General features: G+C 30.8%; 1 protein-coding gene and 1 pseudogene across 1 annotated transcript; both read left to right on the forward strand.

Moving 5' to 3' along the window:
* The first annotated feature begins 2,428 nt into the window (after positions 1 to 2,428).
* Positions 2,429 to 3,267, forward strand: LOC127106201 (uncharacterized; annotated as a pseudogene).
* A 10,115-nt stretch (positions 3,268 to 13,382) lies between these two features.
* LOC127115735 (basic blue protein) lies at positions 13,383 to 14,002 on the forward strand. Its single transcript, XM_051047205.1, has 2 exons — positions 13,383 to 13,627; positions 13,737 to 14,002. Exons 1-2 carry the CDS (start codon positions 13,444 to 13,446, stop codon positions 13,934 to 13,936), a joined length of 384 nt encoding a protein of 127 aa, XP_050903162.1. The 5' UTR covers positions 13,383 to 13,443; the 3' UTR covers positions 13,937 to 14,002.
* Positions 14,003 to 26,643: the final 12,641 nt, after the last annotated feature.

Below are 26,643 nucleotides of genomic sequence, written 5' to 3' on the forward strand. Positions count from 1 at the left end.
AGTGCTTGAGCATTGTTCATTGAGTTGTGTACAGTTGATTGGTTTCACTGTTTGTTTTTTGATTTTTATGTCTGAAGTACTAACTGGTTAGCCTGTGTGCAGGTACCTTAGTTGCTTGCTTTTAGCTCTTGCTTGAGCTTTGGATTATGGTTGATACACCACTTAGGTAGCTATTCTCTTACTTCATGTAGTCTGGAAGTCCTGTCACCTTTTTGGCAGGCATTTTGGTGGAAGTCCTCCTTAAGAGGCTCTGTTTGTGTTTGTTTACAGATTGTGCCAAAGACCTCCAAGATGAGGCATGTGCTACTTGATAAGTCCTCCTAAGTGAAGAGGCAATTGACGGATAAAAGGGATTAGTAGTCAATCCCCCATTATTTAGTGAGTCGTTCATTATGCTCGCACTACGTGCTGATGCTTCTGAACATGTACCCAAGATCTTTGTCCAGTGTCTGTCAAGTGGAATAGGATCCCACTTTCTGGATCCCCACGCTTTCTTTGTCATGAGCTCACCCAGGCCAGGGTTAAGAGCATGAGGTCTCATCCTCATTTCCATTTTGATCAGCTTCACCCTAACTCTCAATGTTAGTGGTTAAGAGCTCACCAGATTACGTCATTACAGTTTCGCTTATTTGTCGAGGTTGATATGACCCCTCTTGACTAAAGCCCACCCATTTGTTTGAGCCTCTTGTATGTATATAGAGTGTGATGATTGTTTTCTTGTTTGCTTTTAAAGTGTTTGCTTTTGATGTATGTTGGTTGTTGTTAGGAGTCGAATATAAGTCCATATATTGGCATTCTGTTTCCTTTTTGTGGTTGGGAGTCGGATATAAGTCCATGTATTGGCATTCTGTTTCCTTTTTGTTGTTAGGAGTCGGATATAAGTCCATGTATTAGCATTTTGTTTCCTTTTTGTTGTTAGGAGTCGGATCTAAGTCCATATATTGGCATTCTGTTTCCTTTTTGTTGTTAGGAGTCGGATATAAGTCCATGTATTGACATTCTGTTTCCTTTTTGTTGTTAGGAGTCGGGTGTAAGTCCATATATTGGCATTCTGTTTCCTTTTGTTATGGATCTCTTATGAGACTTGTGTGGTTGCTTTTTCCAAAGGAACTTACTTGGATCATCTATATGATCTCAAGAGAGGAACTCCTAGTATAGTTTCATTCCTTAACCCTCACCTTGTTGTTTTCTTCACCTCCTTCATCTTTAACCCAAACCAAAAAGTTTTTGTGCAAACATTTGACTTGTTTTCAACATTAGAAACCTAAGCCTTATGCTTTTGATTTTCAAACTTTCTTTTCATAATACTCATTTTGAATTGAATCTTTAGGTCAACTTTGACCATTTTGTACATACTTCTAATTGGTTAATATAACCCATTCAAATGTTCTTTTGTGGTTCCAATGTCCACTTCTTAATCAAACTTTTCATAACCTTTAGCTATTAGGTTTGAGTTATCTTTGTGGTAGATATAATACTCACCTTTGTCCTTAGTGATGGACAATGAGCCTTCCATGCTTATTATAGGGTTAACCCCTCACTAGCATGTTGAAGCTATCCTCACATGGTGGACTTGTGGTTTTTCAGGTTGTGTTTTCTCCCTTTGATAACAAAAGACCTTAAGGCTTTTGGACCAATCAATCCACTCATTTGTTTTTGAAATCTTTTACCCGAACTATGAGGTTTTGATCCTAATCTTTTCATAAGAGGGTACGTAGGCAATGGGTTTATCCATCCAAACACAAAATGTAAATAAACTTGTATATTCTTTTCTCATCTCTTCAATCATGTTTGCACAAAATAATTTTCACAAAACAATAACCTTTGCAACAAGTGTGAAAAGGGTTCCCTAGGAGTACCTAGGATGTTTTGGGTGCCTAACACCTTCCCATTGCATAACCAACCCCCTTACCCAGATCTCTGTTTCTTTTACTAGTTTTGTTTGTAAAACTTTTTTAGGTTTTTGTTCGCTTTCTAACCATTCCTTTGGATAAATAGAAGTGCGGTGGCGACTCGACTTTGTATGATTTACCTTGGAATTAGTCAATATCTCCAATGGTAACGAATACACCGCTACAACAGCTAGTGGCATACTTATTGATCTCTACCCAAGTTGGAGCCCTTCTAATGATGATGCAAAGTTCTCATACTTGTGGGTGACTGGTTGAGTATTCTCCTAAAAATGACAAAATTCATTTTCATTAAAAATGAATCAAAACAAGTATTTTTGTTATTTTTACCACGAACTACGAGGTTTTGATCCTCCATTGCACTTTGTTGGTACATAGGTATGGGACTCCAAAAGTCTTGGCAAACATAAAAGTTGGAAAAAAATTCGTTTTCCCATCTCTCCAATCTTTTGCAAACAAAACCCTTTTTAAAACTAAAATGTACATATTTTCAAAGAGGTTCCTATAGAGTACTATAGATGTTTAGTGAAAACTATGATCCTAATCTTCCTTGGGAGAAGGGTATTACAATGAATCCAACACATTGTTTTTGGATGATTCTCCATACAAGGCACTGCTTAATCCTGTAAACAAACAAACACTCTTCTTCTTTTTATTTTGTCTCATTTATCATTATTGTTTTGGTATCATATATAAATGTTTTCACATGTCTTAACATGTTCTAACTTATGTTTAATGTTTTGATAAATCATTGTAGCCATACAATCAATCTTTCCTCATACATTCAGTTATAAGAATCAGAATGACAATTCACTAGGTATGGTTACTTTAATGTCTAGGGTTTGGACCTAAAATGCCTGATTCGATAACATAACATGCTCTTTTTTGTCAGCGGCGGGAGGGGATATACGACGATATTTGGATGGATTAGCAAATGCTGAAAATATGCTGAAATATGTAGAGGAGAATCCATTTGGTCAAGAACGGATCACTGAAACAGATGAATCTTGGGATTTTTACCTTAATGTTATGAATAATGTGTCTGTTTGTCAATCTAAAATGTGAAAATATAATTTATTTTCATTTGAATATGATCAATTTAGTTAGTCTGCTAGGCTAAGTTAAACTTCTACATAACTTTGTTTTTGGATGGTTTCATATTAGAATTTATTAGAGCTATATTTCTAAGTTTGACTTAGGTCAACTCTTATGATTGTATTTAGAGTTAATTGTAGTTGTTAGGAAGTTATGAGTTGTTAATTTTCTGTTACACAATTATACTCTTTGTATTAACTCTATATAAGGGATTTATTGTTGTAACTGATTCAGTAAGTAATAAAGTTTACACAAAGTGTAATAATAGTGAATGTATGAAATGCATAACATTATTTCTTTCTAGCATGGTATCAATCGCCTCTGATTCTCCCTCTCTTCCATATTTTGTTTCATATTTTTCTTTTCTTATTCTTCATTGAGCTTCAAAGAAGCTCCATTCTTGCACCTGCACCACATTTCGTTTCATCTCCTTTTTTTCTTGTTCTTGGTTTTTCCATGTCTGAATCACGGCAAGAATCGCAATCGCAACTCTCTTTGTTTCCAAATTCGACCAAGCACAATATCTTTGGATCAAAACTTTCCATCAAGCTCCAGGAGAACAATTTTATTCTATGGAATCAACAAGTTGAAGGAGTTATCCTTTCGTACAAGCTTCACAAGTTCGTTGCAAATTCCCAAACTCCTCCAATTTACAAATATGATGAAGATCGTCTTCCCAACACCATATCTGAGGAGTATGAGGTGTGGATTGTGCAAGACCAAACACTCTTCTCATGGCTTCTGTCACCAATTTCGGAGTTCGTGCTTCTTAGGGTTCTTTCTTGCAAGCACTCGTATCAAATTTGAGATCAGATTCACAAACATTTCAATGTAGTTATGAAGGATAGGGTTCAACAACTTCGATCTGAATGGAAAACCCTTCTCATAAGTGATGTAGAGGTTCATATTTTCATAATTGTGGGTGAATAGTTGAGTGTTCTTTAAAAGATGACAAAATCATCTCTAATTAAAATCACTAACATTTACTAACATATATTTGCTTGATTTTAGTATAATTTTATTTATCTTATGTTCTTTATTCTTCTGTCATTTACTTTATGCTTTTATTTTTTTAGCATCTCATATCATGTTATTTGTGCTGGTGTTATTTGTTCTTTGACCATTTGGACTTTCATTTTTCTAAAGACATTAATAAAGAAAAAACCCTAAAAAGAAACTTGGTTTTCCTGATTCATGGACTTGTGCCTACTATCCTTAGCATTGTTGTGGAGTTATAAACTTAGAACTATGATATTGACCTTTGATTTGGGAAGCTTGTGCTTTGGGTCCTTGGGATTCATCTGATACCATTGACTTTGGACTTCTTTGTGAAGACTTGGCATGGTTATTTTAATTTCATCTGATGCATAACTATTCTTTTGCTTATGTAGTTTGCTTAAGGCTTAATCAAAAGGAGGGAATTCTTACTTGATTTATGTCATAAAGCTTGTTATCTATTGGTTAGATCTTTCCTCCCTAGCTTTTACTTCATGCTTTAGGATAGTCTCTTCTTCTTCTCTCCTTCTTTAATTTTCTAAATCTTATCTCTTTGTTTTTCAAAACCTTCTTGTTTTTAAACTTGAACCACTTTCTCAATAAACCTTGACTTTTGTCAAGTGATTTTCAAAACAGTTTTCCTAGTAAGTTCTAATCCATCTTAAGATAGCTAGTGGCATACTTATTGATCTCTATCCATGTTGGAGCCCTTCTAATAATGATGCAAAGTTCTCATGCTTGTGGGTGACTAGTTGAGTATTGACAAAATTCATTTTCATTAAAAATGAATCAAAACAAACATTTTGTTATTTTTACCACAAACTACGAGGTATTGATCCTCCATTGCACTTTCTTGGTACATAGGCGCGAGACTCCAAAAGTCTTGGCAAACATAAAAGTTGGAAAAAAACCGTTTTCCCATCTCTCCAATCTTTTGCAAACAAAACCCTTTTTAAAACTAAAATGTACATATTTTCAAAGAGGTTCCTATAGAGTACTATAGATGTTTAGGGTGCTAATACCTTCCCTTTGCATAACCAACCCCTAGACCCTTATCTCATTTATTTAGTTTTATTTTAAAACTTCTTTAGGTTTTGTTTGTATTTTTTCCCTTTGCTTTGGAAATATTAAAAGCGTCGTGGTGACTTTTACTTTGTGAGTTAAGTTATTTAATAGCTTAATTTCAAAAAATTTACCACTACAGCTGGTAGTTGATAATCATTCATTTTCGAGCTTATTACCTTTGTTAAGCTATCACTTGGCTGATAGTTGGTAATATCTCTTTTACCTTTTGTTGGTTACCTTTGTTAAGTTATCACGTGGCTAGTAGTTAGTAATCTTTCCTTTTGGGCTTATTACCATTGTTAAGATATCACTCAACTGGTAGTTGGTAATATTTCCTTTTACCTTTGGTTGATTAACTTTATTAAGATATCACTTGGCTGGTAGTTGGTAATCTTTCCTTTTCGAGTTTATTACCTTTGTTAAGCTATCACTTGGCTGATAGTTGGTAATATCTCTTTTACCTTTGGTTGGTTACGTTGTTAAGCTATCACTTGGTTGGTAGTTTGTAATCTTTCCTGTTGGGCTTATTACCCTTGTTAAACTATCACTTGGCTGGTAGTTGGTTATATTTCCTTCTACCTTTGGTTGGTTACCTTTGTTAAGTTATCACTTGGATGGTAGTTGGTAATCTTTCCTTCTGCTTATTACCTTTGTTAAGCTAACACTTGGCTGATAGTTAGGTAATACATTCTTCCTCTAGTGGAGTTGGGCATCCCCTTTGATTCATCCTTTCCCTAACGAAGTCTTGCCTTGATAAGTCTTCCCCCTTTGGCCCTTTGGTTAGTTTGTTTTCTAACTATGCATTGGTTGCTTCCCAATACAATAGTTATTCCTGAGTCAAGTTGTTTCCTCTATGGAACCTTGTTCACCCCCGACTGGGTCCCCCTTTGGAATATGTTATTCCCCTACGGAATTTCAGTCTCCGCTTCTCTCCAGCAGTTCTTTGTCTCATGACGCTATATTCCCCATAGAGATCCTTGTTTTCATTCATATCATATCATAAGAATTTTTGGGGTATCTTAGGCCCAAAATTTTTGTCTTTTGTATTTAAGTCTCTTCAATCTCGTTGAGGCGAAGATCTTAATCTTCATATCTCCAAACTAAAGAAACTTAAATAGGGACATCTATCATACCCTAACTTTTAACCCTAAGATCCCACATATGATTTGCCTACTTGTATACAAACAAGGTCATATCTTGGACCTCTCCCTCTCATTTTTAGGTTTGCCTCTTGCAGGGATCATTAAGCATCTCTTTGTTGGTGTTTTACTTTTGTGTTTATATTTTCATGGCTTATCTAACCACTAGTCAAAATAGAAAAAACATGTCTTGTTTTCTTTAAGTTTATTGTAGGACTTTTCATCAAGGGCATCAAACATGGTTCCTCGGCAAGGGTTTGTGTTGATTCCTCAAGTCAAAGTGTGGTTAACCATTGATTCTCAGGGGGCTATCTCTCAAAGCATGATCTCTAAGTTTCTCAAGCATCTTTCAATCTCATTTTGGTCAAGATTACCTCAAAGTTTGGTTTCTTATTTATCAAGAGAATTCAAAGGTTCATGTGTTTATTTCCATGATTTCTTCAACAAGTAACTTCAAGCTTTGAGGAATTCAATCAAGAGACAATTCTCAATATTTGAAGTCAAAGTTCAAAGGATTACAACTCTTTCAATTCTCAACATTTTTTAATGCTTATTTTTGCATATTACTTTTCTCAATATCCTCTATAACTTATCTTTACATGACAAGAGCCAATTATTCTTGGAGGATCATCAAACGCTTGAAGACATTATAGGTCGTTTGTGGACAGTGAAATTTGACCTATTTTCAAGTGACTTTTTATCAACTTTGAAGGATTATAACTTCTTCAATTTTCAATATTTTAGGCTAATTCTTTTTGCACAATATCATTTGTGATGCCCTATACAAGTTTTCTTCAAGGATCAAAGACTAATTATGCTTGGAAGGCCATGGAATTCTTTGAGACATTACAGGTCAGTTTCAGCCATTTGGGACTTAGAATTTTCTAAGTTATATTACCAGATTTTCGTGCAAACTTCAACATGTCCTAACTTTGTGATAAAGCATCCAAATTAAACCTTTCTTGGCACATTGTAATATTTCATATGATGTAAACAAATTGCAAGAAGAATGGGATCAAAAGCCTCCTGAGCAAGATGCCCCATTGAGTTGAACATGGTGACTTGGAACTGAAGAAATCACCATGATCCGAATTTTGAACTTCACTAATCTCAATTCCAAGCCAAATTACCACATGTTTTGGATATAAACATGTTTAACCAAGTGTCCAGAAGTTAATTTACTCTTAAAACACATGATTTTAATTAGTTTTTATGGATTTTAAGTCACACTTTCCACACAATCGGGTCAAATTCATTTTGCACGAATTGAGCTTCACTTCACACGAATTTGGATCCCAATACATTCCATATATATAGAGAAACATATTGCATTCATTCATAAGCTTTTGAGAGCTAAGAAAGCCCTGCTTCAGTCTGAATTTTTTTCAGAAAATTGAGCTATTGTGTTTTGAATTCCGTCTTATTTCAATCTAGATTCTTAATTCCATTAGCACCTTCGATCTTCTCTGAAGCTTTTACAACAATTCCTAAGCTCTAGGACCTTCTGAATTGCTCTGACTAGATCGAGCTTCATTAACTTCTGATCACCATTTAGACAAGGTAGTTATGAGCATCATTTGAACTCAAACAAGTTACCACAATGTAGTCCTTCACACTCTGATGTTTTCCCCTAACTTATCTGGTGTTGATTGGTCGTGTTCATTATTTAACTTAAGTTTTTATGGCTTGCTTGTTTCTAAAACATCTCTGAAATTCCCCATGCTCAGTTTAGATAAATGAATTTGGAGCGTGAGGTTGAATTTGTGATGAGAAAACAATCACATTGGTGGTGGTCTCGTGTTCTGAATTTACCAAATGATGAAACTCCAATGAGGGATCATCGGGGAAGATGACCGTAGTTTAACTCAGGTCATCTGAGTTTGCTTACATGTTGGCAATTTTAAATGTTCTAATTGGTCCATTTTGAATCAGATCTCGTGTTTCATTTTTGCTAATTTTCATTGTGCGCCCTAGCCTTCTGATTGTTGGATATGCCACCTTAAATAATGATGACAGATCCAACCCTCCGTGTTTTTTCTGATTTTATTTCTTTTTCTTTTTCTAATTTAATTTTCATTTTCTTTTAAAATTCATAGAAAATTCATCTTTTATCCAAAAAATCCCAAAATAAGGTACCTCCTCCGTGTCCATCTTGCTCATGATGTGTGGATTGGTGCTTGATGAAACTTCATCATTTCAAATCTACCTCCTAATTGTTCATGGATCATTTAAGGTACTTTTGATTGATAGATAAGTTTGTCCTAAGTGTCATGAAGTATGGATTGATGTAATGGACCACTCTCCTAGCCTTTGTGCTTGATCAATCCCCTTTCATTTTTTATGTGGCATAGCTTTAGGAGAATGATTTACATATCATTTCTCTAGCATGTATTAACACAAACATTATTATTGACCGGCCTCAGATAGTTGTGACTTCTATATAAGTCTGATTACGATTGTTTAACATAGCACTACATTTATCGCCAAAATAAGTCATTTTCATAAGAGAGTTGTAAGTCTTCTACTCCTCATGGTATTGTATGAAAAATATTGTTTCCTTTTCACCTATGAGAGTTAATGGCATACTTTTAGATTTTATCCAAGTTGGAGCCCTTCTCATGCTGATATAGAAGTTCATATTTTCATACTTATGGGTGAATAGTTAAGCGTTCTCCAAGAAATGATCAATTTCCTTTCTCTTTTGATTACTAAGACAACTTACTAACATTTTATTGTCTTAACTTTACTTTAATGTCAGTTATCTTATGATTTTATTTCTTGCTATTTACTTTATTCTTTTATTTTAGCATCTCATATCATATTATTTGTGCTTATGTTATTTTCTCTTTGTCCATTTGGACTCCCTTTTTTTTTCTTTCAAACACATTAATAAAATATAAAAAAAACCCTAAAAATTGGTTCTCTTGATTCATGGACTTGAGGTTACTATCCTTACCATTGTTGTGGAGTTATAGACTTAGAACTAGGACCTTGACCCTTTCTTTGGGAGCTTGTAATTTGAGACCTTGAGATTCATCTGGTTCCTTTGACTTTTGACTTCTTTTGAATACTTGGCTTGATTATCTTTGTTTCATCTGATACATGAATTACTCTTTTCTTATTTGGCTTGGTTGAGGCTTAATCCAAAGTAGGTAATTCTTGTTTGACTTATGTCATAAAGCTTACTATCTCTTGGTTAAATATTTCCTCCCTATCTTTTACTTTATGTTCTAGGATAGTCTCTTCTTCTCCTCCCTAATTTGATTTTCAAAATCTTCTCTCCTTTTTCAAAACTTTCTTACTTTCAAACTTGGACCACTTTCTCAATAAACCTTGACTTTTGTCAAGTGATTTTCAAAACCTTTTTCTTAATAAATTCTAATACATCTAAAGTATATTCAAAACAATTTCAAAAGACTAAAAAATGCATAAACTCATTCAAATTATTTTATGGCCTTTGGCTTTTTTCTAAGAGTTTAGAGATGAGTCATTTCAATAGTTGAGATGTAATTCTCCTATCCTGATATTATTGATGATAATTCTTTTCCACTAAAGAGAGTTAGTGGCATACGTATTGATCTTTATCCAAGTTGGAGCCTTCTCATGATGATGAAAATTTCTCATACTTGTGGGTGGCTATTTAAGTGTTCTCCTTAAAATGACAAAATGTATTTTCATTCAAAATGAATCAAAACAAACATCTTTGTTATTTTTACCACGAAATACGAGGTTTTAATCCTCCTTTGCACTATGTTGGCACGTAGGCATGAGACTCAGAAAGTCTTGGCAAACACAAAAAAAAATTATAAAAATATTTATTTTTCTCATCTCCCTAATCTTTTGCAAACAACACCATTTTTAAGCCAAAATGCACAGATTTTCAAAGAGGTTCCTATAGAATACTATAGATGTTTAGGGTACCAATACCTTCCCTTTGCATAACCAACCCCCAAACCCTTATCTCTGTTTTAATTAGTTTTATTTTAAAACTTCTATGGGTTTTATTTGTTCTTTTTCCCTTTCCTTTGGAAATAAGAAAAGCGCGGTGGAGACTCTTTCTTTGTTAGTTAAGTTAATCAATAGCTTAATCTCCAAAATTTTATCATTACACCTTCAACTAAAAGAACATTGGTAATGGAAGGGAGTGTCGTGTTACCTGCTATTCCGGAGCCAATGATCTTCTCTTTCTGATCATCAAAGATTCATTGGATGTGAATGTAATTGAGAACCTTTATGATCATCAGGATGAGATTCCTCGTGTTCTAAGAGGGTTTTTGAAGGATTGTAGTTTCTTCATGGTGGTCGGTCGAGGTCGATAATGTTTCAAATTTGGTTTTCTGGTCTATTTGGATGGTTTGTAATGATGGCATTTTCTGGTGCTTCAAATGTGTGAAGGAAGTGGAAGAGAAGCTATTTTTTTTTTGTTTGTAAATGGTATCTAGGTAGAATAGAGTCACTTTCAGAATTCTATCAGATGCCTTAACTAAAAACAAATCGAGTATTTTTTCTTGATTGTAGAGTTGGTTTTGTTTTGTGGCTTTTGCTGATTCTCTTAGTGGAGTTTAATTTGTCGATGGTAGTTCTAGTGAATTGATATCTAGTCAAAATCCTACGAGGTGTGATTTTTAGCTACTTGGGTTTTATTTTAGTGGTGTAGTTCTAAGAGACTATAGTCATAGCAAGCATAATCCAACTAATGAATTTTCGTAGAAATCCAGTCTCCTTCAAGATGGTCTTCATGACATTCTAGTCTACTGTGTCATATGCCTTTTGTAGATCCATTTGTAGCATGCATCTAGGCACACCTCCTTTCCTTGTGTAGCATCTGATAAGCTCATTTGCCAACAATATGTGATCATGTATTTTTTTCCTGGCATAAAGGCTGCATGACTCTGGTTTATGATGGTGTATGGGACTTTGCAATTCTTATGGCCATCACCTTGAAGATTACCTTATATATGTTAGTGCAACAAGAGATGAGTCTATAATACCTTATAGTTTTTGCTTCAGGGCTTTTTGGGATGAGTGTAACCAGAAGCCTATTTATAGCCCTATACATTTTACCATTCATAAAGAATTCCAAAACTGCTGCTATGAAATCTTTTTTCGTAGCGGTCCAAGAAACTTTGAAGAACTTTGATCCATATTCATCCATGTCAGGAACTTTTAAGTCTCCTATATCATTTTGGGCCTTCTCAATCTCCTTCATAGTCACAAGAGCTATGAGAGATGTTCTTTCCTCCATGATAGCGTTGTTTTCCTTCTCTCATGGCTATAATATATATCCCATTTAGACTACTTGTTGCATTCCCCATCAGGTATCTACAGATCTCTAGCACCTCATTTTCACTGTCCTTCTTGGTTCTAAGCAAAGTTCCATTAGTTTGAAAAGTTTTTAATACTTGCTTGTTTCTGCTTACTTTTCAAAGATGAATGAAAATAGGAATTGTTCCCATCCCCTAGTGTCTGTCATTCTATCTTGAATTTTTGTCTTAGGGTCTGCTCCTCTAAAGCATTCTAACTGATCAACTCTTCTATACAACTCTTCACTCTCCCAATTTTCTAAGCATTCATTCTATCTTGTAACAGAGAGTTTTGTGCCTCCACCAAGTCAACTTTTTCTTCTCTATTTGAACTTTAATATATGAGATAGGTTTACTCAATCTCCTAATTATATTTAATAATAAACTCATTAATATTACAAAAACACTTGATATATGATGTTTAGAAAAGACTTGTAAATGATATTCCCTCTGTCCTAAAATAAATGTCATACTTGACATTTTCACGCAGATTAAAAAAATATAATAAATGAAAGAGATAGAATAATGATTTTATCAAATTATCCTTATCAATTATTTGTGTATTCGAATTATCATTAATACTAAGTTAGAAAACGATAAATTGAGAGTATTAATTAGATGATATAAATTGAAAGATAAAAGTTAAAATTGTATTCTAAAACTAACGTGACAAATATTTTTTTCAAATGCGACAATTATTTTGGAACGTATTGAGTACATTAAATTAACTTTATCTTATAAGAGCATGTGTTATATTAAATTAACTTTGTGTTATAAGAGTGCATGTTAAGAAGATCAATGAAGTAATTTCATATTAGTTTTTAATGTTTCCCATTTTATTTTTTTGGTTATTTTTATTAATGAAATATTTTATAATAGTTTTAAAGAATTATTTTAAAAAGTGAATTATATTTATTGTTTGCTTTTGACTCAATAATAAAATTTTTATTCAATAATAAATAATTTATTTTTATAATATTTTTATGAATTATATTTAATAATAAATATATTATTTATGGAAAATACTAACTAGTGTTTCAAGGTATTCTTTAATAGCTTAAAATAGAAATGTTTTTTCGAAAACACTTGTGTTAAATATATTAGAAATTAAAATTATTAACTTTTCTAAGGAATAAAAAAGTATGTTTTTTTAAAAATCACCTGTATTCGATGTATTGAAAATTAAAATATTTAATTTTTTAATATATTTGTTTTATTTAAAATTCTTAAAAAATATTTTTGAAACACTCGTTAGCATGACTCATTCTTTATTAGAATGGATAAGATAGTTCTATTGATATGGCTTAATGGAAATAATTGTGTGTAAGTTATTTGTTTAAAGTTTAATTCTTATTGACAATATTTATTTTTATTTTTTCATAATATAATATTATAAAGAAGTTGTTGATACTTATAAATATATAACTTTAAAAAAAATCTTAATCATTAAAAATAATATTTATCAATCAATGACAAAAACTTGAATTTGTAACCTCAAAAAATAGAATTGACTTCAAAAAGTTTATTTTAATTGATCTTTATTTTTTATATATTTGTGTCATCTAATCGATATTACCAAATGTTTAAATTAAGCTTTTTTACTATTTTTATCATTTTATTTAAAAGATATTATTAAATAAAAATGTATAAATATGAATGATGTAATAAATCCTATTTTAATAAAAATATTTGCTAAATATAAAAACATAAAAATATAAAAATATTAAGATATTCTAATAGAAAAAACTTATAATATTATTTCAAATTGACATTCATATTTGGACAAGATATGCATTATTCAATGAATTTATTTATAATAAAAAATAAAGGGTGTATTTTTTAAGGCACATATTGACTATAAAACTAGCACTCAGGTCTCTCTATTGAGCACTCAGAATTATTTAGGCAGTGCTAGCTATCAATATCAATTAAAATATGGGTGAGGGAAGAGGCAGTGTTGGTAGCACAAGTCTTGTTACAATGTTACTATTATGTATGTTTGTATTTCATTCTAAGATGATTTATGCAGCAACATACAATGTTGGTGATGGGCAAGGTTGGTCCTTTGGTGTTCAAAACTGGCCTTCAGGAAAACGTTTCAGCGCAGGCGACACACTTGGTAAGCATCCCTTATTGTTTTTTATTCTTATATAGTATTCAAATGCATTAATAATAAAAATGAACTATTATCTAAGACATGTTTTAATTTTAATTTTTTTTAAGTGCAGTATTTAAGTATGACCCTAGGGTACACAATGTGGTGAAAGTGAGCCAGAGTGGCTACAATTCATGTGAGGCTGGTGGAGGATCAGGTCCTTTTACATCTGGCAATGATAGGATTACACTTGTTAAGGGGCCCAACTACTTCATATGTGGTGTTATTGGTCACTGCGATCTTGGACAGAAAATTGCAGTCAATGCAAATTAAGCCCTTAATTAATGTATTGTAATAAAGTGGAGTGATTAATATAATGTGATGTTATTTCCATACCTATATTTTTTTGCTACTCTATTTTTCTTGAAACAAGTGATTTGTCAAGTGTTGTTTGAGTGTTTACCTTAATTTTAAATCTATATGAATCAATCTAAACATTAACAAATAATCGTTTAAACTTGTAGTCTTGAAAAAATTAAAATTTAATATTGATATCTGTAGCGGGGTATTACAATATCTAGTGTGTTTTAGGGATATATTATATAATTTAATAATCTAATACATAAAATTTATATGGATGAGATCAATTTAAGGCAAAATCCTCAGGGTAATTTGGATCACTCTAATCCAGTAAATCGAAAGAACATATAGTCAAAACCAGTAAAAACAAAAAGTAAAGGAAATTTACACACTCCCACATCACACATCACATGTTCAATAAAGCAAACCCAGGTAAGGACGCAAAACCAAATAACATAAATGTTTCAAATTTTGATTTTGATAACGATAAATCAATTTGACCGTCAACACGATAACAAATTCATTAACCAACAATTCTGAACATGACGAAAAAAAATTAACACACCAATTAGGCGTCCAAACAACTAATGGAAAATAATGCAAATCGATGAACAATTCATCAAACATCTATTTATATATATTAAATCTAATGTTTCAAAGTATATTGCGATACTTCATCCTATTAATTTATGTGTACATCTTCTATTAAACCCCCAATCAAAACAGAATTATTTATCAACATCCATTTCTTTACTCTTAAAGTACCAAACCAGTCACTACTATTAACAATAATATTAATACAAAGAATAAATAATAATATAATATTTGAGTAATAATAATAATAATAATAATAATATAATATCTAGATACCACTATTAAAAGTAATATTATTTATAAAAACTATAATTATTTATCTATTATGCAATAGTAAAAAAAAATCTAAATACAACTTTAATATATTTAGAGAGTTTGAATTATTAAATAAAAGAGAGAATGTTTAAAAGAGAGATTTTGATTTAATTAATTAATTAATATTTTTCAAAATTGTTATATTATTTTATTCTTAAAATCTTCAAACAATATTCTTGTAAAGTTTCTAATAAACATTTTATTAATACTTTTGAAAAAGAACGAAGTATTCAAATTTTATATAAAGTAACAGATAATTTTATTCTTATTCTATTTATTTTGTTGAAAATTATGTTTTAGTAGTAATTACTAACATATTTAATTTTTATTTTTAGTTTTTAATATTATCATTATATATTGGTTACAATTTATTTTTGGTATAAATATTAGTTACAAGTTTTTAATTATATTCTTTCAATTATTGTAAAAATTAATGTTTAGAAAATGAAGAGTTTTATGAAACGGTGAATGCAATGAAATTTTAAATTATAAATTCAGTCATTCGGATATAAATTAAACTTAATAGATTCTATTTCAGTTATAAACTCATTCGAGATATATGTGATATTTGATTTTCTCCAATAATATTATTTTATTATTCTTAAACAATCAATTTGTTTCACTTTCTCCCTCACACGTATCTTTTAGAATTTGATGCATAACTAGAAAAAATATGAGATGAATGAGTGAACTATTCAACACGGATTAAAAAAAAAAATGATTTTTCTATCTTTATCTAATCCAAAAGCTCTCGGAAGGTTTCATCTTTTTGTTTTACATCTATTCAAATCAATTTTTTGCCCATATTTTTTCATATAAATTTTATTTTTTTCTTTTGGTCCTATTCAAATTCATTTCATAAATAAGATTTTTATTATGTTTAAATTCATTTCATACTCAGATTTATATTGTGTAACATAATTTTTAATTATTATTTTGCAGGTTTTGCAATTTGAGTGAAAGTTCAATCGGCCCCAACTCCTACCAACAACAATCTTAGAATGAAAATTAAAATACACGTCTCTTACAATCATTTGAAGCATCACAATTCTAGAAAATATAATACATATGCTTTTGTTCAGATATTTTTAATTTTTGTATTTATTTTTATTTTATTTTTTGGTTTAATTTCCTTCCTTTTTCTTCATAATTCTAGAATTGTAGTATTTATGTTTTCTTTCAGATATAAATTCTTATTTATTTCTTTACTATAAATTCTAATTATTATCTTAATTATATTTTATACTTAAAATTATTTTGATATATTACAATATTAGTGACATTATATACCAATCAAAATTTTAACTTTGTAGTTAGTATATATTTTAAAAAAATCAAATTAAATCTCAATTTCTCACTATTTACTAATTATCTATCAATCTAAATCCTCAACCTATAATTAATGACTATTAGAAATTTTGAAATTATATTTCTTACTTATTATTGATAATAATCCTCTACAATTCCAATTTCTAACTCAACAATTAATGTAATATTAAAAATTTTGAAACTGTTTTTTTAATTATATTTTAGTACAATTATTATTGCATTGTAAATGACAATCAATCAATTATTCTCTTTGAATAAAAATAAATTAAACTAAATTATAAATTTAACCATGAAATTGTTCTATTATATATTATTCAATCATTAAATTTTTAAGATACAAACTAATTGATAAAATTTAGTATAATTCTTATATTATTTACAATTACATCGGTCTTTTTTATTACTCCTTAAAATTTGAGTTATTCTCAAATGTCCTAATAAACTCATATAATAATTATTCAAATAAATTAACTAGAAAAAATCCTATCAAAATAATTAATTGATTTTCTCTATTACTCTTAAAATTAAACTTTTTTTCAAATATGTGTTTATAAAATTACATATAATAATTATTCAAATATAATCATTTAAAAAATACTCAATTTTTTTTTTAATTTTGATGAAATTTAATATATATAGATCAATCGCACAACGCTCGAGTTATATTCTAGTTGTAACAATAAATGCAAACAAGCCAAAACCATATCTGAATCGGTTTGAAACCAAATCCAAATGATAATCCAGAACCAACCGAGAATCATGATCACTACAAAAAAGAAGTGATTTCTCCTCGTTTAAAAAATAGTTTTCATCTCAATTTACTGAATGAGGTAAAGAAGTGTGTCATGGTTGAACTACCAACTGATGGGTAAAATGTAACTGGTGATATCTCATTTTCGCTCACCTGAACTTTTTATTTTTTTTATTGAAATGCATTTCATCATGGTCCTTAATAACAACCGTTGTGATAGATGACATATTACTTTCTTCGATTCCCAACACCAATATTTCTTTTAATATATTTTTTGTTACAAAAAGAGGTCGTCCTTATAGTCTAATAAATATATTAATAATAAAATACTTATTAGCACGGTTATTACCAGAAATCATTGTGAATAATAGTTATATTTTATTATGGATTTTATGAATAATTATGGTAATAAGTTATATATATAGGCAAAGTTATCAAACTTTTGCACATAATAATCGTCACTCTCAAAACAAAACCCTAACATCACTCTCTTCCACATACAGCTAACTCGTCCTCATAAGCTTCTTTCTATCAACATGAATCAAAATTCTAAAGATTTATCTAACCAATCTAGTGGGAGCGTACCTATAAAAAAATGAAGTTCCAAAGGATGCTGGTGATATGATTGAGTCTTGGTTAAATAAGACCAAGTAAGTAAGAGATGTTAGGAATAACATCACCATTGTTGAACCTTCTATTTGGACACCTGTCACTAAGAAGATAATGATCACAAATTTGAATCTTGAGAAGAAAGATACAAGTTGTTGTTGAAGAGCTAATGGAACCAAGTGACTCCGATTCAGATAAAGACTGAGATAACTTCTTGGATTTAATTGGGCATGAAGACTAGAGACTTCATTGATAAAGTGAGCTTTTGATCCTGAAGATTGATGTTTTTCTTTCAGTGTGATGACCCTTATATCTGGGCATATTTTATTTATCTCTATAAAGGCTTTAGACTCATTGAACTTATGTACAATAACAGATCTAATGCTATTTATTCTTCTTATGTTTTGGTTGTGTATGGGCTAACATACTAAGGGCTTAATAACAACTGCCTGAATTTTTTTATTATTTTATTGAAATACATTTCATCACGGTCCTTTATAGAAACTGTTGTGAAATAAATTTTATTATTGTATTATTTTATTAAAATACATTTGTTATAGTCTAATAAATATATTAATATTAAAATATCTACTATCATATTTTTTTACCAAAACCCATTGTGAATATTACTTACATTTTATTATGGGTTTTGTTAACAAACGTGGTGATAAGTTTTACACACACGCACAGACAAATATATATAAGCGAAGTTATCAAGCTTTTACAAAATATTTTTCACTCTCGAAACAAAATCCTAACATCTCTCTCTTCTACATGCAGCGAACTCATCCTCATAAACTTCTTCATACTAAAAGGTAGTCAAGTTCAAATGTTTTATCATTCTTCTTCTTCATAATCTTTCTTCCATGTTATTCATACATTTTCTTTCATTTTTCTATGTATAGGTTCTTCCATTTTTATTTTTATTTTCATACGCTTTCATTTGACATGATTTTCGTGTTTTTATTTGGCAGAAAGCTTTGGGTTTAGGATTTTCATTTGACATGATTTTCGGGTTTTTTGGGTTATCTCTACTTGAATCTTAGTTACTAAAATGGATCTCAGTTACCATATTTGTTCCATGTATGACACTAGTTCTTCTTAAAAATCTAAAAATCTATGTTCAATAGAGATATCAGTGTATTAACATGCTATTTGTAGGATTATAATCTCATTTTGTTAACATGTTGTTAATGTCATGCTAGTTTATGTTTCCAAATCAGGTTAACGGGTTTTTATAGGTTTACAATTTCATGCTAGTTTATGTTTCCATATCAAGTTAACATGATAATATACGTTTTGACTTGTATGTGTGGTTCAAAAATTATTTTTGTGGAAATGAAGAAAAAATACAAGGTGGACGAAGCTAATGTGAAAGCAACATACTTGTGTGAAAGGCCCAGATCATGGGCACAAGTTTTCCACTCATACTTCCGCTTCATCCTCATTTCATTGTGGATTTCATCCTGAGACAAGTAGATCATTTCTTTGTCTTCATTCGCCATAAACATTTTCAATAAAAGTTATCTTTGTGAAACATTTTATGAGTTGATATGTTGTTGTTGTTCAAAATGTTTGCCTCATTTTTTAATTCTAGTTGAGTTTATTATATCGTATCTAAATTGCTTGTTTCACTAACCCCTCACCAAATATGTATTCATTTAAATTGATTTAGAACATGATAATCTAAAAAATTAGGTTATATTTGAAAATCATTTTAGATGAATCAATATTTTTCAAATTGCATGCATCTTGTAATTCAGTTATGGTTCTTTAACATATAGAATTTGATTCAATTCTCAAAGTTCTTTAAATTAACAATTCATTTTCTTCTATTTTATATTACAAAACATCAAATTTATTGAGAAACTTTGAATCATCTTCATCACTATCATCATAATAATCATCATTATCCATTAAAATAATGAGGATGATAGTGATTATGATGACTTGTAATTAGTCAACAAATTGATGCTTTGCAAAATAAACTATAAGAGAATAGATTTTTCTTTTAAGAATTAGGGCATTGAACCAAATTCTATATGTTAAAGAGTGAGATATAAATTACAAGATGCATGCAATTCAAAAAATAGTAGAGTGTCTAAGTTATTTTTTAAGTATAATTTAATTTTTCAAATTATTATCTTCTAAATTAATTTGAATGATTGTATATGTTTTTGAGGGATATGGAAAAACAAGCCATCATCATATATATACCACGGTTGGAATATATAACCAAGGCGAGATGTTAATTTTATTCACGCTTTAATTAAATTTTTGATGTTGGGTTTCGAACCCATGACCTATATATTTTACAACGGTTATTTAATATAACTGTTGTGATAGATAACACGCTACCTAGTTTATCACAATGTTCAGACGTTCGTGGTGGAAAAGAGCATACACACAACAACCCCTTACATCACAACAGTTGGTCAGACATGGTTGTATCGATTTTCCAACCGTTGTGAGATGGGTTTTCCGTAGCAGTGCATATAAATATATATATATATATATATATATATATATATATATATATATATATATATATATATATATATATATATATATATATATATATAGATATATAGATAGATAGATAGATAGATAGATAGATAGATAGATAGAGAGATAGAGAGATAGATATACTTTATTTTATTGAAATAAATTTTTTTCTTTATTTTAAATTATTTTTGTTTCAAACTAAAAGTATAAATTTCTTTAAATTTTTTTAAGCTTCTTCATCATCATCCTTTTGAATCTTGGTGAAGATTAAATGCTAGATTTTTTTGCATACCCATATGCATGCAATATATTTTGAATGCCTTTGCATGCATTTGTTTCTAGTATAAAATGTACAAAGGTTAGATAAGAAAAATAATGTATCATGCTACAAGACAAAAGATTATGTAAAGGAACACATGTCTTGAACCAATACTTTTTTCTGCTCTTACAATCCATCTTAGAGATTGTTTATATGCTTCTTTAAGTTTCACTTTTTTCAATCCAATTTTTTTCATTATCAATGTTTGTCATTCATAATATAGCATCCCAGGTATGTATTTGTCATGTTCACGTTCTGATAGACTGACATGATGGGTTTACGCGGATCACAAATGTTTCTTATGGATTGATGTGTTGACAATGTCTTTAACAATGACACTTAATAAATGGACGACAAAGATTTGTTTATAAACAAAATTTTGTCACTCTTTCCCTCAGATATTTATGAACACCGACGTAATAGGTTATTTCTTTTTTAAATAAATAAAATATAATAATAAGTATTCCCTTGGGCTTCAACCCACCCGAAGGAATAAATTACTTTCATTCTAGACCCAAAAAGAAAATGGTGAACAGTAAGGAATTGCACTTACAGATTTTTACCTGTAAGGAATTCACTTATAGATTTTTATCATCCACCATTTTCTTTTTGGGTTGCAATATCCATTGTTTTCTTTTTGGGTTGCAACATCTTCTCAATAAGATTAAGAATAGGTTTCTCAATATTTTCATCTAAGGAAAGAATTAAATCATTGAAGTTTTTCCTTAGATGACAACAACAACAACGTTATTGTGTGAGTAGATAGGAAGAGCATAACAATATTTTGTTCATATTTTGTTAAACTAGTTTCTTCAATAAATAAATGTAACAACAATAACAACAACACCTTTAAAGATTTTCTAAATAACTAAGAGACTTAAAATATTTTTGTGTCTTGATATTCATCTCTGAAAATGGTGTTTACGAGTTTAGAGCGGCAACATATGAGTTAGATTAGGCAAAATATAATGAACGAATGCTTTTATAGATAAAATAGAGCAATCTTTTCCTTCAGTTGGTATTCTTACCAAAAGAATAGATGACTTATTATTTAAATAAATAAATAAATAAATGATGTTATTTAAAAAAAATAAAAACATCAATTGCAATTGCTGGGATTCAGAGTATGTTACTTTGTTAGTTTTCCCCTTGGTTATATGTATCACCAAGGGAATAAATGATAATTAAAAAAAACATGGTGCGCATAGGGTTTATACCTTTGGTTTTTTGTTGAGTGAGGTGAAATTTTTGTCATAAAATGTATTATTTGTAGTAGTGGATCTTTTTTCATGCATGTCTAAAAACTATCTTCAGTGTTTGTTGGATAACAAAAGGTTTTTTAAATGAAGTTTATTTGGGTCGCCAGTTTATATACTCTAGACTAGATAATTTCTGGCACTTTGATGCTTAATCACTTTATGGGAAACTCGAGGAATGGGTCATGGCTCTTTCCGGTTTTAATGGTCAAATATGTCGGTTATATTTTGCATGTTAGTTCCTCTTTACCACCTTCGAGAGTCATTTCCTATCAAGTTTGACAATGGCTCCATCTATGATTTATCCCCCGTCTTTAAATAACGTCTTATTCTTCTAACATTTATGTACTTTTATTTAGATACGACCTTATGCCTCAGTGTCTGTGTTATTTTTCAGGTCACATGGGATTTCACTGTTCTTAAACAGGCTTGTTGATCTTTACACCGTCTTTTCCTATTTTTAAGCCTTTGTTTCGGTGTGCTGGAGATTTTCGTTGTCGTGTTGTTGTTATTTACCCATTATCCAAAGTTGATTATAATCAACATGGTTTATTATAAATTCTTGTCGACCATATTTCATATATTGTTGCCAAAGTAATCACCTTTTTGGCTAATCGGCCATATTCTTATAGGAATGATGAAGCACAATGGGTTGTTGACATGGGGCTTCTAGGTTGTCGGTATGTGCCTGATGAGTGTATTCCCTACATTCCTTAACTAGGAATTTATTTTCCCTTTATGGTACTCAAATACTAAGTGAGTCACAACTTAATAGTTATTTGGATCGAGTAAGATCTAAGGCTCAAAATTATAGTGAAACCTTTCTCCAAGTTCAGGGTAATTTTGGTCAAGCTAATAAGAGATTAATAAAGTATGACAAGGAACTTTGACGCTCTCAAGAAGGTTTAGAAACAACCATTGAGTATCATTAGGTAGTTGAAAGGTATTTTAGGGATCAAATCCAGGTTTTGGACGGATAGAAGAATTGGAATGAGCTTTAGGTAGCCATTGGAAGTGAGGAGAAAGGTGTTTGATCAACTAAGAATTGAGGGACCAAGTGAGTATGTCATTTTTGGAATTTAAGAAAATATGGAATTGGGGAGGGTTCATTGGGAAACTTCTTTTTGAAATGAAATAAGGATCTGAAAATTGAGTTTTATGGTATGTGAGCTTGGTTATGCTTGTTTTGATTATGAAGTGTAGATTTCTGTTCTAGTGTTAAAGGATTTAATAACGCCATTGCTCAAATTTGGGTTTTAATGTTCTCATATTTCATTGGTAACTCCCTGGATCTAATGTTGGTAAAGTTATAAAGGAAGGTAGGATTGAATGAGAATGTTGTAATTTTATGTTGTACGACGTTTTTATTTGTAAGATGAATATTATATAATTTTAATGCATTTGATTTGCAACATTCCAACTTAAAGAGTGAACTTAATTTTTTGTTGGGTTTCGCGTCTTTTTTGTCTTGGAACTTATTTATAAGTTGATAGTAAAAATATTTGATTATGACCGGTAATGATCTTTCCTTTTGGGGCCAACCATTATTTCTGATGCTTTAGAATTGTGTTCTTTGTGGATGGCTAGAGTTTCTTGATTAAGTGTAATACTTGTCCTCTTTATGGTTTTCATCATATTTTGATGATCTACAAATATGTAATAGGGACGTTTTCTACAAAAGTATTCTCTTTGTAGCCACTTAAACCAAGTTTGAGCCTTGAGTGAAGGGTGGATTATTCATAGGTATTCATTATTCTCCCTGATGGCAAGCTAGGGAGTGATGTTCTCTTTTCATTGATAATGGCTTTGATATTGTCTCCCTGGATGGGGTTTTGTTTGTTGGATCCTTTTATCAAGATATTTCTTTATCTTTGGCATTCTCTTCCTATAGATAGAGGATTGAAAGTTAGGAAATATTCCTTAGATCAATTTTGCATAAAAAAGTGAAAATGCTCGTTTAGTTTAAAATACCCGTAGACATGAGAGAGTTTTTTGGATCTTTAAAGCCATTAATGCTTATTATTGATTAAAACAAAAATAAAAATATCTTAAGGCTCGCATCGTTCCACTATGGATAGATTATTTATTATAGATGTCTGGATATTGCTTATTTGGTTTTATCTTGGCCCTTAGGTTCCCTAGTTTTTTGCTTTAATTCTTTCCAAGAAGTCTTCAAATGTAACAATGGCATGTTAGGGATATTTTTCATTTTCCTTCCCTTTGTCTCCTTTCCTTTCATTTTTATTCCTTTCTTGTCTTCGGCCAGTAACAATTCCTTTCTTTGGTGTCATCTCTCTCTCTCTCTCTCTCTCTCTCTCTCTCTCTCTCTCTCTCTCTCTCTCTCTCCTAGTGAAGCTTGAGTGATGCTATAAATAGGAATGACAAACTTCCAAATATGCTTTTATTATGGCCACTATGTCCTCGTTAGAGTGATACTTTAGTTTATGTTGGATCGTTGAGGATATGAACCATATAGTAACAAGTGTTGGAAAGCCGATTATGCATATATAAATGGACTTGCAGATGACCACCAAATAATGTGCCTTAATCGTCTTCCTACTTTCCATTTTTTCCAAACGATAGAATTAGTTCAACTTAACCCTAAGGCCTAATTGTTGAGCCATTGAACCCTTGGAAGTTGCTTCCTTAGTGGGGAATAAGAATGTATCTATCTAAGTTCATATTTATAAGGAGTTTGGTATAAATTGTGTCACATGATCTTCTATGCAAAATGATAAATTCTTATTTACCCATTAACCGCCATTGCATATATACCACAACATGAGAAGCAAATATGTATGATTTGATTTATAAATTAGTTTATTCCATTTATTTACAAACTTACTTATGCATTGGATGATAATCATGTAGGTCTACCCCGCCCAACCGCACTGAAGCATCTTGCACCATTACATTATGGACATGTATCAATAATCCTAGTTCTACAATGGAACAATGGCATTTACATTAGCTTCATATTGTAGCATGCATTTCTTTCCACATAGAGCTTAAGATGTCGGCCATAATACATTTTTGGTTCTACACACAGACCGGCTGAATTAATTTTCAAATGTATGTAAAATTAGCAGGCAGCAAAATTTGAGATTGAACTTATAGACATCAATTTTATTAATCTATGATTCACGTAGTTTAACCTGGCTTGCTCATTTTATTTTTTGGACACCTTTTAGAGTCGCATTTTGATTCGTCTAAGCATTTTCAACCAATCATTTCTTACTTCAAAATTTGATCAAAACCTGTCTGCTTTCCAGAGGTTTATTTCACGTTGATCATTTTAGTACATTCATTTTAATTTTTCGAGTATTTTTGTTCCCAAATTTTATTCTTTTTTTAGTCCTTTTATTTTTATTTTTTATCAAAGTATTCATAAAAAAATAAATAGAGTTTGATACATATTCCTTTTTATTAAAACATTGTATTGTTTATCATTTCATTATTAGATTTAATTCTTACTACGAAAATATCTAGTAATTGTCAAAAGGATAATGGGAGAATTTTGATTAATTTACCAAAACCCTAAGCTTGCGTATATAAGTTGACAAAGTGTATCTGTCGTACCTCAAAAAATACGATCCTTCACGAAGCACATCGCACACTCCCGGAAAAATATGTTCGAACAGAATCACCACCGAATTGTATTTATTCCAATGAAGGAAAATGAAAATATTGAAAAAACCTTTTAAAAAGAAAATGTTTATCGCAACCAAATTAGGGTTCGAGAGTCGACCATGTAAGGGAAAGATATTAGCACCCCTCGCGTCTGTTGCACTCAACGAAATCCTTTTAGTTAGATTTACAATTGAATGTTAACTTATGTTATTTATTTTCTTTGAGTCATTAAAAGAGAAAAGTGAAAAAGAAAAGAGTCGCAAAAAAAAGTTTTGTATTAATCTGTCTAACAAGAATGTGGATCTTGCTCCTAGGTATCTCCAGATGCGATAGAGAACTCAACGACACATAGTTCTGGGTAGAAAATATTTATTTGTTGGTCGATTTTAGCAAAATCTATTTTGGCTCAATTGTCATAAAAACATCGCTTGCTTCCAAAAATAAGTGGATAATAAAACGTTTACGTCACAACAAGATGAAATTACAAATCAACACTCGCGGGAAACACCACTAGCTTACTCACACATATAAGTGGACGAAGCAGTGTATTGCATCATCTCGACACAAAATACATTTTATTTGTGAAAGGGTTAGAAGATCATGTGGCAGTGGAAAAAGAGTTTGATGTGTTTGAGTATATTTTTTGAAATACGAGTATTCATGACTTACAAGCAATTACCACTTAGGCCTAATACGTGGAACTATGACTGGACCTTTCACCCAAGTTGTCTTTTTCTTTCCAATTCTTTTACGAAAATATTCAAATACTTACAAGTGTTTTGAATGAAAGACGAACACTTGAGCTTGCAAGAGATTACCACTTGGGCTTAGTATTTGGGGCTATGACAAGACTGTTCACCCATGTAGTCTTTTTCCTTCAACTTATTGTGAAAAGGAGGAACATTTGTGTTTTGGTGAAAGAAAAAGTATTTAGGACTTACAATCGATTACCACTTAGGCCTAATACTCGGGACTATGACTGGATCTTTCACTCAGGTAGTCTTTTTCTTTCAACTGTTGAAAAGTGTCAAAGTATGAATTAATCATTTTGAGTTCGATTATGAAAAGAGCTTGATGTTGGGTCAAGCTTTTGATTTGCGTTGAGGGATGAATTAAGTTATGAAAATGGTAGAGAAATGGCTTGAAATGACTTGAGAATGGTGAGATTTTGAAAACTAACATGATGTTGATCAAGTGTTTGTTTTTATTTGAAATGTTGATTTTATTATGCACATTCTTGTCTTGTTTAACAATGAAAGGTCTTCATACAAGATTATATAAGTCATGTAATGACATACAATCATATATGGTGTATGATCATACAATTAATAAGTATCACATAAGGCATGCAAGCATTCACAACTTTTACCAA

This window comes from Lathyrus oleraceus, chromosome 1, assembly GCF_024323335.1.
Source record: "Lathyrus oleraceus cultivar Zhongwan6 chromosome 1, CAAS_Psat_ZW6_1.0, whole genome shotgun sequence".
Lineage (NCBI taxonomy): Eukaryota > Viridiplantae > Streptophyta > Magnoliopsida > Fabales > Fabaceae > Lathyrus > Lathyrus oleraceus.